At 37.3% G+C, this 14,352-nt stretch overlaps 1 protein-coding gene across 1 annotated transcript; it reads right to left on the bottom strand.

The window, feature by feature from the left end:
* Positions 1–518: 518 nt before the first annotated feature.
* LOC128020973 (putative adhesion G protein-coupled receptor E4P) lies at positions 519–9,215 on the bottom strand. Its single transcript, XM_052608229.1, has 7 exons — positions 9,207–9,215; positions 8,987–9,148; positions 8,705–8,911; positions 8,395–8,627; positions 7,737–7,803; positions 7,302–7,645; positions 519–894 (listed from the first exon to the last, which is right to left on the bottom strand). The coding sequence occupies exons 1-6, from the start codon at positions 9,213–9,215 to the stop codon at positions 7,550–7,552; spliced, it is 774 nt and encodes a 257-aa protein (XP_052464189.1). The 3' UTR covers positions 519–894; positions 7,302–7,549.
* Positions 9,216–14,352: the final 5,137 nt, after the last annotated feature.

The raw sequence follows: 14,352 nt of genomic DNA, 5'->3' as shown, positions 1-14,352 counted from the left end.
CACAAAAAACAGACACACACACACCACAATCAGAGCAACCAGACATCTAATCACACACATCCACTGTTAAGCACCTCTCTCTGTGTTTAGTGTTTTCTCAGAGCAGCAAGTTGCATTTTTATAATGTCTGCAGTCATTTAATGCATCACAAAATTGCTGCCTTGCACTTTTAAAATTTGAAAACAACTTCTGGCCATGATTTAACAATAAATTTAGGGATTGTTCTCATCTCTATTAATTAACCTTTCTACTTACTGAGTTGAAAGTCGCAGTGGACCTTGGGATCGTGTCAAACAATGATGTCTGATTTATAAATGAATAAATGATTGATTGATTGATTGATTGATTGATTGATTGATTGATTGATTGATTGATTGCACTGATTAATGGTGCATATAAGAAGTCCTCTAATTTGTTTGAATAAAGTCTAACCTAATTCATATATAATAAAACTAAACCTGAATAATAAGGAAACATTCACAGATGATTTACTGAATAATATCAATAACACAATGACAAATCATTCAACATCTTCACACTAAATATTCTTGCACAATAATAGAAGCAATTAAAATATCACTTCAGGGGTCTGAAGTACAATAAATCACACATGGGTTAAAATATTGAACAAGAAAAAAGAAACCAACAGGTAAAGAAAGTTCATATTTACATCAAAATTAATATTGGCTATAAAATAAGACTTGTAAAATTGCTAGTTTACAAATAAAAGCAGAGAATGTCATGTAACATGTAAAGGCATTGATTCTGTTGTAGTGGTAATTTACTGTATTACAATGGTACTTTGCTTATTTCCTGAATCTGATGCTGTAGTCCTCAGTGTTTTTTGTGTCCACTGCAAAGACATCTGAAGAACTCCCTGTACTGCTGCCTGACCTGAACAAGAAAAGACGAGAGGAGCTGAGTGACTTCATGAGATCATTTTATCCTCTGAACTCATGAACCAGAATCACTTTGTTTATAATGAACAGGTGAGAAAAGAGGCTTTAGAGACCAGGTGTCTCATTTATAAAACTCGCCGTATATTTCATCCTAAAATTTTATGTAGGCACAAAAACTAGATTTTGCTCATGCGCAAAAGTTTTCAGCTTTATAAAACCATGCCTGACCTGAACAAGAATGAGACGAGAGAAGCTCAGTGACTTTTCCTGTGATATGCTATGTTTTAATGCCAGCGAGGAGTGCTATAGGTGCACAACAATTAATCTTTAAACTAAAGTACAGATCACGTTATGAGAAATATTAAACTAGTCTCAAGTCATATTCCACATCCTCAAAGGGTTAAAGTTAATGAGATAATTATGTGACTAATTAAATTATGATTGTGCACTAGTGATGATAACTAGGGCTGCAACTAACGATTATTTTGATAATCGATTAATCTGTCGATTATTTTTACGATTAATCGATTAATCGGTTTATGTACTTATATTTAAGTTTTTTCCATTTTTTCCCCCAAGTAAATTATTAATAAAGGGTCTTTATCATTCAGCATAGATTTTTAAGAGATTTTAACCATTTTGCATTGTCATATCCTCATCAAAAATATACCTGGAGTTGTTTTATTATGTTAGTAATCCTTTGTCGAACTCTTCTGCAATCAAAACACTGACCCATACTCTAGCAAAATTCACAAGGAGATTTCAAATAATGTTTTCACCATGGCAGTCCTTAGAGCTCCTAAAGTAGTTTAACATCCCAAACAAAGCTTAAGGAATCTTTGAGAACATATTTTCACGAAGTATAAGGATAAAACAGAATAAAATTGCAGTGCATTGTATTTTATTATTTACTGGGAAAAAGCTTTATAGCTTATGCTGTGAAATTGTAAACAATCCTTCGAAAAAAAGTGCCAATGGCATGAAACCTGAATGGAACTCACAATTTAAAGTAAAATCCATCAGAAGGTTGTCCAGAAAAAAAAAATTGGGACACACACAAAAAACCTGCTGTGTGAAAAAGAGCAGTGAATACTTAGAAAAGAAGTGCATTTTAAATATACTCAAACATTTACCTCTCTCATTCAGTCATAATTAGGCTGCAAGTCTGAATTATGAACTGGTAAACGACAAACTGATCACATAACATGTTTGTAAAGCTTTAAATGTTAACTGTTAAAAAGCAATGTTATCAGCTTTTACGACTAAACATTTGCAAACAACCTTGTACTGGAGAATCTGCACAAATAAAATTCTTAGGGGCCGTTCACATATCGCTCCTAAAAACGCGTGGAAAACGCTAGTCGCGCCGCTTTCTCCTTCTTTCCAAAGCGCTCGGGCAGAAGCGCCCCTGAAGCGTCTGCCTTTGCTAAGCATCCATGACGTGCCCTCTCCATGAAGACCCGGAAATTTCAGCAAAGGATAAATGGATGCGGTGTGGACGCGCCTGGAAAAACGGGCGCATCGCACCGCGTGCGTGTCGCGACCGCGTCGCTTCCATTATGAGAGTGCATACTGCGCGCCTACATAGGAAATAACGAACTTGAGCACGCAAAAGACACGATATGTGAACGGCCCCTTAAACAGTTCAGTAGTGCAGAATTTACAGGTTACTCTTCATTTTGAAGGCTCAAAGTAAAGTACTCCCACTTCCCGCTGAATGCTGCAGAGACGCTGTTCGGGAAGCACGTGACATAAAACGAGGCCAGCTATTGGCTATTCGCTACTTCACCTGCTGTACTGGCTGAGTAAAACCTCCGGTGGCTCATTACTGCCACACTTTGGTCACCGCAGATTTGAAATATGCACGAAATGAGCCGCTTATGGCAAATAAAATTTATTTAGCGACGAATCGATTACTAAATTAGTTGACAACTATTTTAATAATCGATTTTAATCGATTAAATCGATTCGTTGTTTCAGCTCTAATGATAACAGAGGATCAGATGCTGATGTTTTATTGGTTAAAATGATGCCACCATCATGGAGATCAGTGTTTGCTTCCGTTGGGCTCTTGACCCTTGACTTCTTGTGTCAGATTTATCTCTGTAAAGCTGATTGCGCTGTTATAAAGCAGTGAGATCAGTGTTGTGCATAGAACAGCTTTTGGCTGCTTTTACATGGTGCATTACGTATTATGCACCAGCCAGTTTATATCTAAAACAATTTTATTTTAATCATAAGTTCAGTTTTTAAGTCAACAATCTTGAAAGAACGTATTTACTGTAGTTTCAGACTGTTTTACAGTGAATGAGTGCACTTAAGCAGCATACATATTCTTAGAGAGCTTTTAATCTGAAAAGCATTATGGGCAATTCGTTCTTAAAGTGAAACAGCCCAATTAATTACTATATATGTGGTCAATGTTCTTATAATTGAACAATGAATTAAACGTTGTACTAAGAATGTATGAATCTCAATCTCAAATAAGTTACAACAGTCATAGTAAAAACTCCCATCATGCACTGCAGCATGAATAATGGACAGCATTTAATGGTAAATGGACTGCATTTACAGTATTGTTCAAAATAATAGCAGTACAATGTGACTAACCAGAATAATCAAGGTTTTTAGTATATTTTTTATTGCTACGTGGCAAACAAGTTACCAGTAGGTTCAGTAGATTGTCAGAAAACAAACAAGACCCAGCATTCATGATATGCACGCTCTTAAGGCTGTGCAATTGGGCAATTAGTTGAAAGGGGTGTGTTCAAAAAAATAGCAGTGTCTACCTTTGACTGTACAAACTCAAAACTATTTTGTACAAACATTTTTTTTTTTCTGGGATTTAGCAATCCTGTGAATCACTAAACTAATATTTAGTTGTATGACCACAGTTTTTTAAAACTGCTTGACATCTGTGTGGCATGGAGTCAACCAACTTGTGGCACCTCTCAGCTGTTATTCCACTCCATGATTCTTTAACAACATTCCACAATTCATTCACATTTCTTGGTTTTGCTTCAGAAACAGCATTTTTGATATCACCCCACAAGTTCTCAATTGGATTAAGGTCTGGAGATTGGGCTGGCCACTCCATAACATTAATTTTGTTGGTTTGGAACCAAGACTTTGCCCGTTTACTAGTGTGTTTTGGGTCATTGTCTTGTTGAAACAACCATTTCAAGGGCATGTCCTCTTCAGCATAGGGCAACATGACCTCTTCAAGTATTTTAACATATGCAAACTGATCCATGATCCCTGGTATGCGATAAATAGGCCCAACACCATAGTAGGAGAAACATGCCCATATCATGATGCTTGCACCTCCATGCTTCACTGTCTTCACTGTGTACTGTGGCTTGAATTCAGAGTTTGGGGGTCGTCTCACAAACTGCCTGTGGCCCTTGGACCCAAAAAGAACAATTTTACTCTCATCAGTCCACAAAATGTTCCTCCATTTCTCTTTAGGCCAGTTGATGTGTTCTTTGGCAAATTGTAACCTCTTCTGCACATGCCTTTTTTTTAACAGAGGGACTTTGCGGGGGATTCTTGAAAATAGATTAGCTTCACACAGACGTCTTCTAACTGTCACAGTACTTACAGGTAACTCCAGACTGTCTTTGATCATCCTGGAGGTGATCATTGGCTGAGCCTTTGCCATTCTGGTTATTCTTCTATCCATTTTGATGGTTGTCTTCCGTTTTCTTCCACGTCTCTCTGGTTTTGCTCTCCATTTTAAGGCATTGGAGATCATTTTAGCTGAACAGCCTATCATTTTTTGCACCTCTTTATAGGTTTTCCCCTCTCTAATCAACTTTTTAATCAAAGTACGCTGTTCTTCTGAACAATGTCTTGAACGACCCATTTTCCTCAGCTTTCAAATGCATGTTCAACAAGTGTTGGCTTCATCCTTAAATAGGGGCCACCTGATTCACACCTGTTTCTTCACAAAATTGATGACCTCAGTGATTGAATGCCACACTGCTATTTTTTTGAACACATCCCTTTCAACTAATTCAACTAATTGCCCAATTGCACAGCCTTAAGAGCGTGCATATCATGAATGCTGGGTCTCATTTGTTTTCTGAGAATCTACTGAACCTACTGGTAACTTGTTTGGCACGTAGCAATAAAAAATATACGAAAAACCTTGATTATTCTGGTTAGTCACATTGTACTGCTATTATTTTGAACAATACTGTATATAGCGCTTTCAACAGACCCCATGGCCATCCAAAGCGCTTTACAAGTTGCCTCACATTCACCCACTCACTCATTCATACACCGACGGCGATGCCAGCCATGCAAGGCGCTATCCAGCTCGTTCAGCTGGGGTTAGGTGTCTTGCTCAAGGACACCTCAACGCTTGGTCAGGTGGAGCCGGGGATTGAACCACCAACCTTCCAGTTTGTAGACAAACTACATGAACCACTGAGCCACTGCTGCCCTATAATAGATAAATAGTTATTGTCACCACTGTTGAGGATCATATGATCAGTGCTCATGTCTAAAAGCCTGAACATATAGCATTACAGTAGTATTTGTTTAATAAGACTTCTTTTGTAGTTCCTCGAGCCAATAGCCTTTGTGTATGAGATGTGACAGAGCATGTGATTTGTTGATTGTAGTGAACGAATACGCCCTTCTCTGTACGAGTTTCATGAGTCTGAATGAGATCGAGAATCTTATCATTCGTGAAGGAAATGACTGAACTGGTAAGTAGAAGGACAGCAGCTTGTGAGTGTTTTGTCTTGTTTTTTCACCAGACTAGTGTGTGATCATCATTGCTAGGAAAGTTTTTGGTTTAAATTGTGTGTCTTACCCTGGTTAATACGTGCTGAAAGTGGCGCTTGGTTTTGCGTTTGCCTATCGCGGGACTGCCTGGTTTCACTTCACTTCACAGCATGCACTTCAGATTGAAGCATTTTGTTGATTGTCACCATTGTTGAGTTTCATATGCTGGGTCATCATGCCTGTGCGTCTTATTTAGGTACTAAACTGGCCCCGGGGCTAAATTGTAAAAGACTGTAGTATAAGTATGATCTGATGGTATTGGTTTTGCTTTTGGTACTGGAGGGGAAAAAAATAGTGTACTATGTATTTTTGCTTAATAATGTTATTGTGCACATTTTATCTTACCACACATTTCTAATGTGCGATCATATTAAGACGTTTGTCTGTGAGATCTGCGAGATCTATCATGCGCGCCGCGGAGGCTGTCTGTCAGTCACACACACACAACAAAAACGAGCGCGGTGCACGCACACGCATAAGGGGTCGTTCACATATGACGCGCGCTCAAGTTCGTTATTTCAAATGTAGGCACGCTGTGCGACGAGCTTGTTTTTTCCAGGCGCATCCACAACACATCGAGTTAAAAACATCTTAACTTTTCAGAATGCCGCCAGCGCACCGCAGGTCATGTAACTTCCTCACCTTTTTCAGTAACAACATTGAAAGCTCAGCCAAGTTGAAGGAACAGCTGATAATAGCTGTATGTGGATTTTTTTATTAATTTAGTAGCAGTGCTACTGCAAGCAGTTTTTAGTGCTGCAAATCCATTTATCCATTGCTGAAATTTTTTATACAAAGAGTGACGATGGCGGAGGCCGCAAAACGTTCCAAAGTGTGGTTATACTTCACTACAGTTGATGCAGATAATGCTGGTTGTCATAAGTGCAACAACATTTTCGCATGTAAGGGCGGAAACACAAGCAATCTGTCAAAGCATCTTTCAAAAGTGCATTATGTGCAGACAGAGAAATGCAAAGTTTTCGACTGCCTGACAACACAAAGTAACACAACAAAAAAGTACCGATAAGAATACCGTTAAAGTACCGACCCGTTAAGCAGTATCGGTAAGAGTAGTAATACCATTAAAACCTTAGCGATACCCATCCCTAGTCTTATTAGGGCAAGGTTACAAAAATGTACATTCATTAGATTTCAAATTAATTCATTATAGCTATTAAACCAACATTAAATCAAGGTTAAATGAAACAAAATAGTTTTTGAAATAAACAGGCTCATGCCTGATATTGACTTCATCGTGTAAAACCAACTAATAGCAGCTTTCTGCACAGCACTGATCGCACTGCTTTACATGTACATTTACAGAGAAATATCTAACACAAGAAGCCAAAGATCAAGAGCCCAACTGAAGCAAACACTGATCTCCATGATGGTGGCATCATTTTAACCAATAAATCATCCTACCTAATTATCTCATTAACTATTTTAGGACTTGGGTTTGACTCAAGACTAGTTTGTGACTTGGAAGGAATAACTTGGTTCCTCTGAAATCAGCTGCTGAGTTCATGGGTGGAACAAAAATATGGCAGGACTTTTCCTTTCTGACCCCTGGATTACCCACCTCTGATATAAAGTTAGTAAATGTCTGACCTCATTATTGAGGACACAGTAGATCAAGAAGATGAAGGTTCCCTGCTGGGAGTTCAAGATCAGGAAGAGGATCTCCAGCACCTCACTGTCATTAGTGAAGAAACCCAGAATCCAGGAGCAACCAAGAACCACAAACTGAGCCAGTGTTTTAAACGCCATGATCCTGCAGAGAAACAGAGAAAGAATGAGTTAATGTGTCTTTAACTATATTGTTTTGTTAAGAGTAGTAGAACTACAAACAATGCATATTACTTGGTTTGTTTCATCTGTGAAACTTCAGCGTTGAGATTTTTGAGAGTTGAGTACAGAGTGATGACAATCCTTATGAAGATAACTAGGTTTAACTGCAGAAAAAGAAGAAACTTAAATCTATGTTCACTTTAGTATTTTTGGTTTCAACAGCCAAAGTGAAAAATGTCTTAAACTAGAACTTACGGCTAGTATGACACAAACAGGTCCCAGAAAACTCCAGATAAAACCTTTATCCATTTTAATCCAGCAACTGTTCAGAAGAAAACACAATATAATAACTGAATGAAATGATCCAAAATACCATTCCAGGTGCTGACTGGTGGTGGTTACTACTGGGAAAAAAAAGTATAATAAACTGCAAATGTATTATCTTCTGGGTGATTTTGAAACTGAGAGCTGAGAGCTTTTTCTGAAATTCCCAAGCTGTCCGTCATAAACTAAAATGTGTGTTTGACTTCATGTGGCACTGCACAGATCGATCTGTATCTGACATGAAGCCATTCATGCATGCCAGTTAGAAATGTTATGACTTGAGATGTGCATTAATACAGTACTGAATGAAAAGCATTTGTTTTGCTACATAAAAATGTCTAAAATATCTGAGTATTTAACAAACATTGCATCTAATCTACTTCATCTATGACAAAGAACGCAAACACCACATGAGCATCAATACAGAAAACGGAAAGGGTCAGAATTCATGTCTCTGTTTACAGTTCCTCAGACTACAAGTGGCAAGTTTCGCTGATCAGTTATATCAAACCGCAGCAGAAGTTAAAACATACCTACTTTCTTTATATCATCTAATCAAATACTTTTTTTTAAAACAACAACAACTCACTCTTCACTGCCGTAGCCTTCAGGAACCAGACCCATAGAAACACAAACCACAACCAGAGCAACCAGATATCCAATCACACACAGGAATCCACTGCTAAGCACCTCCCTCTTTTTGGAGCTGATCTGTGATAGGTTCTTCACACAGATAAAGAGCAGCACAGCTTCAATGAACATCCACACAAAGCCGGAGAGAAAGAGGAAGTGCAGAAGTCCTGAGATCACGGCACACAACACCTGGAGACCATGAGAGACGGTTATGATGATTCTCAGTGAGTCTGTGCTGAGCTGTAGGGCTCCTTCATCATTCTCACCTGCTGAGGACGTATGAGGCTCAGGAACTGCTGTGTGAGCAGAAACAGAAGGTGAGCCAACAGAAGACTGATGCAGATGTTGATTCGAGCCACATTATTCACTCCAGGACTCCACTGACAAAGGGCAAAGGTCAACAGGGCCAAACTGAAGAACACCAGCCCCACGGACACACACACCAAATTCAACAGATCCAGCGGAGAGTCGCTCTGAGAAAACATGTGAGAGAACATGAGATCCAAATCTGTGCTGTTCTTCACTGTTCACGAGAAATGCTCCCATACCTCTGGTGGGCGGCTGGTTTGCATAATGAGAGCGAATGTGGACAGATGATCACAGGAACACACAGTGTGGCTGCTGTTGGACTTTAAAACAGAACAACCATCTACAATCCACTCGCTGATATTCCAGTACACACAGGATAGAGAATTGTTGGGATCAAACTCCTGTAAAAACAAGAATGAAGATACAAGAAATATCCGTGCACATAATTAGATGTTGTACGGTTTTCATCAATGCTCTGATAAAACAAAAGCACATTTCAGTCTCTCACTCTGATGTGTTTGAGGGTGAAGTTGACTGGTTTAGTTAGTTTAGTGTTGGTGGTTTTGGGAAGAGTAGCTGAGATCACAGTGGACATCATGGTTTTAATCGTGTCCTTTGGTGTGTTGAAGAAGTCTGGCTTCAGTAGATTCTCCATCATGTTGTAGCTCATGAAAGCCACAGCAGCTGATCATGTGAGACAGAAACAGAAGGTTTTCTCATGCACTGAATATGACAAGGCCATTTAGATTTAGATACATTTTTGGCAATGCATCTCAAATGTACTTTAATAAGTCACAGAAGAACTTTTCGCGTACATTTATTATTGTTGTTCCTGGCGATCCCAATGAGATCGATGTCCACAGAAGCTTTTTTTGTATCCAGCTGGGGGATTTTTTCTAAGTTGAACTGTGGCCCAACCGAGAAGATTTGTCCCTCTGATTTAAAAGAGAAACAATCCACAAACACTGTTTAAATTATTCAGCTTAAAAGTATTTTACATCCAACCCGGCAAATACACAAAGAATGTTAGTTCAACAGTTCATACTCATTACAGTTAGTAACATCATGTAGGCTGTACTCAACATTACAGACACAGCAGTTTCTCACTTACCCACAGTGTCTAGAGTCAAACTGACATTGTCACTTGTGTTTGTCGGTTTAACCAGCATGGACACGAGTTTCTCGCCGATTTGCAACACACGGTTTCCATCTGACACCAGCTTACTTGGGTCAGATGATGACGAGGTTAAAACTTTCTCTGAAGTGTTGAGGACCACATCCAAAATTCTTGTCACATCCTATTTTTAGTGATCATAAAAATAGGTTTATTTGCAGAATTGGAACAAAAGAATGAAAGTATTGCTACAGTATCGTCTATATATGTGACAAATGATTTTTGTCCTTTTTCTCTTACATTCAAAGGAAGTACTTGAACCGTCAGGTTCTCGATCAGGCCAAGAATATTTTCTGCACAGTTTCCTGTGGTCTGAAGTCACAAAAAAGAAAATTTTATTTATTTTAAATAAAGATTAGTTGCTGGTGTTCTCAAAGTCAAATAAATCATTTCAACATAGTTATATATTCAAAACAACAACATCGACAAAAACACTAAACAGTGTACTCTGCATTATTGTGTTGTTGTTTCAAGTTATGTTCAGAAACTCATCTCATCTTACCTTACAATCTTTCAGCAGTGCGTTACTCAGAACTAGAATGAGAAAAATCTTCATGAAATACATTTAAGCTCATTTCAAGACATAGTCTATGACTATGATCATACTGTTAAATTTATGGTCATTTCACTAATAATATTAAATTAATTGTGTCATATATTAAATCATTTATTGATGATACATGATTTATTAAGGTATAATATATTTTTTTAAAAATCCTTAAAAACTAATAAAAAATATTGTGTAATATTGTTTCCATAATTTCTTTCTAAATTGTAAGGTCACTTTTTTTTTTTTTTTACAGTGCATTCACTACCAACACAAACTAGAGTGAACAGAACATTTTTTTTATTTTATTTTTTGTTCTGAAAAATCTACCTCAACTTTCGTAACTTAACCTCATTACATGGTCTTTAGGAGACAGTGTGTTACATTACCAGTGGAGATGGTCGCTGCTTTGACTGCTGTAGAGCTGGTGTTGGGCATACACGGTGCGATTTTTGCTGTCGTACGAGTTCGCATGCGATTTATTTTAATCGTGTGGAAATAGTGTATGCTCGTATGGTCACGGCTCGTATCATGTGCGAGGAATTACGAGCCAAGCAGAGTGGCTTACGAGCATTTCCCGACCTCCCGATAATTTTTAAACATGTCTAAAAATTTTATGAGCTATCGGTTTGGAATTGTGACATGTGTGGTTGAACGAGCCGATTTGTTAAAATTTATCTGAAGTTGACCAATCACGAACTAGGAAAACCACAGAAGAAGAAATACGAAGACGGCAGCGCTACGGCGAATGTGGACTATTGAGCAGGATGATAAACTTGCTGAACTCTGGCAGGATGTTTCTAGCAATGTGTACCATGCTTTTTAATTTCTCTCTCTCTCGCTCTCTCTCTCACGCATATGTAGTTTACGGGGACTCTCCATAGACATAACGGTTTTCTATACTGTATATTTTCTGTATATATTCTATCCCCATACATCTCTATCATCACGGAAAATTGTATGTTTAAAATGTCAGTACTTTTTTAAGCCATTTGGTTTGCAAGGGCACAGGAATTGTCCTCATAAACCATGTTTACATTGTAATACCTATCTCAGCCGGCATGACCGACCTTCAACTTTGAAATATGGTTGAAATTAGGTCAGTTGTGGTTTAAACGTTGAAACAGCGTTGAGTCAACGTTTAAAGCTGAACGTTGAAAAACTTCCGGCACATGACCAACCTTCAACGTTGAAATAAGGTCAGCTGTTTTAACTTTCAAACAACATGCTAAATTGTTGAAAAGGTTAATAAACTTTTCAAATATTTTTATAAAATTATTTAAGATTATTGTTATTATTTTAATAGCATTTTACAATATTTTAATCATGATACCTATCCCAAAATCTAAAGGTATATGTTATCATCATTAGCAAAAATAAAACTAAATACATTTCGCTGCTTTATCACGCTGAAACAATTCCTATTGGAAGTTTTATTTTATTATTGATCATGATTGGTTAATCTGGCTGTAATTCAGGAAACTGGCCCATGAATCTTTTGAATTTGAAAATATGAGCGTTAATATCGTCTTTCTGTGAGTGAGGCGGCTGACTGTGAGCTGCTGCTCATTGTAACTGTTCGGTCGGTCCCGAATTATTTTATATTTGCCTGTTTTTTTTTTGTTTTTTTTGAGCGAATATGAGTCGTGACATGTCAATGGAGAACACAAACTGTAATGTGAACACAAGAAAGGTCAGATGTGTTCTGCAAGGTCCTGCAAACATACTGGCAAAATGAGGTAAGAAAATCGCTATCTTTACTATTTTCAAAAGATAATAAAGTATAACGTTACCAGAGTTTACAAATGGGTAACTTAAAGGACCTGGAACCTGCAGAAGATAAATAAAAACCTGTGTGTATTTTTGTATTGCTTTATCACACATGCTCAAGTTAGATTCTCATCTGTTGATGTGTTGCTGGTTATGTTACTGTCTGTCATTTAGTGTTCCTGTAGCTCAATTGGTAGAGCACTGCGTTTTCAAGCGCAAGTTTGGGTATTTGATTCCCTGGGAGCACATGATAGGTAAAAACTGATAGCCTGAATGCATCTGCTAAATGCATACATTTAGATATTTTCCCACATTTTCCTGATATGAATCCCATGCATTAGGTGTGTTATATGTTTTTATTCTTATAACAGCATCAAGATGTTTTCTGAAAAATATAATTGCAAATTTCGGTACAATTTGAATGAATGAATGAAAATGAATTTAAAAACGAATTAGTATTGTTTAAAGCAGTGGTTCTCAGTGTCAGGCCCGGTCTAGTGGTTACACCGGGCAATCACTAAATTAAATATTAATGTTAATACATTTTAATTAATCTTTAAGTAAGGTTTTCTTTTTTCTTTTTTCTTTCTTTTTTTTTTTAAGTACAGTACAGTTATGTTACTTTGTTTATAAAACATTTTAATTTAAACTAAGTCTTTCATTTACCTGTATGTAAGCACAGTGTAGTTTTAATGTTCAAACTGTGTATTTACAATGAAGTGGCTGACAACAATAAATATTCTTATTAGGAGTAAAATTGACTCCTTTTTTAACTGTACAGCTGTAGCTGAATAGTTTGGCCTACTACAATGCTGAAATGTAATGTTGGTCATTATGGTGGCACACATAGAGACAAATAGTTTCTAAAGTGGTTGGTATAAAAAGTTTGAGAACCACTGGTTTAAAGAAATGCTATAATATGAAATCCTGCTTTTTAAGAACTTTTCAGTAAACCATTTCTTATTTCCCCTTATAGAGCCATTAAGGATCCAGCTTGTTCTTGAAACATTGGTAAGAAATTGTTCATCTGCTTCATTGCACTGTCCCTTCTGCTAGAGATGCTTTGACCTTTTGTGATAGGTTTTGATTTTACTTGGTTTAATAAAAATGTACTTAATTTGTTTTAATCAGAACCCTAGCAATACAGTGTAGTAAAACTAGTAAAATCAGTGGGGGCTCTGAAACACTGCTTTTAAATAATTTGTTAATATTGTAAACTTTCATCTGAATACATGAAATAAGTGTTTAATTAATAATGTTGTGCACTTTGTTTCCAACCTCACTGTTGCTTAACTGAAAAGTGAAAATATTGTGTGATTTATTTTGTATTCCGGTTTCAGTTAATTGTATTTAACTATATCAAAGTTGATATTTTATAAGGATTTATTTTTGGTGTTTTTGTTTCAAAAAGCGCCCAAGTGGAAGAGAGTGGAGGGGATGGTGTCAGAAAGGACCTGGAGCTGGGACTCTTTCAAGGATCACCCGAATCACAACCACACAATATGCACGAGGCTGTTGGGTCTGACATGACATGAGTCCATGTCGGTAGAAATCACATTCTGCATTCCACACAGTTTAAAAAGACACAGTCTTGGGGGGATTCCCGTAAGAAATCCCCCCCTCGGGGTGGCCCCTCTAACGTTGTGCTCTTGAAATTGGCCTAATCTTCCCTCCTGTTACAGCGTCCCTGGTTGAGGGTTCCCTTCTCAAACTGTTCAGCAAATATTCACTGCACCAATGTATACATCTCTTGTCATGAGACACATTACCAAAATAAAAGATCAGCTGGTTTCAGTCATAAAGGTACAAGGGTTTCTCTTGTGCTGCAAAAAATATGAATTTTTATGCAAAAATAATCCAAATTATTTGACAAAAACCTTTAAATATTATTGAATTTGAATTGTCATTCTACATGTTTTAACAATACATCCATGCATACTCTGCAAAATAAAGTTTGGGATTATTTTAATCTGTTTTGTATAGTGTGTTTCCAAAATAAAACAGCTGTTTTACAATTTTGAGCATGTGGTCATTTATTGAAGTTGATTGTAAAGCCATTGCTGCCAGTCAGTAGATTTTTTTAGCCTTTATCGTGTATAGTGTTGATCTAAATG

Source organism: Carassius gibelio, chromosome A1 (genome assembly GCF_023724105.1).
Source record: "Carassius gibelio isolate Cgi1373 ecotype wild population from Czech Republic chromosome A1, carGib1.2-hapl.c, whole genome shotgun sequence".
Taxonomy (NCBI): domain Eukaryota; kingdom Metazoa; phylum Chordata; class Actinopteri; order Cypriniformes; family Cyprinidae; genus Carassius; species Carassius gibelio.
This window is presented reverse-complemented; position numbering and strand designations above follow the sequence as displayed.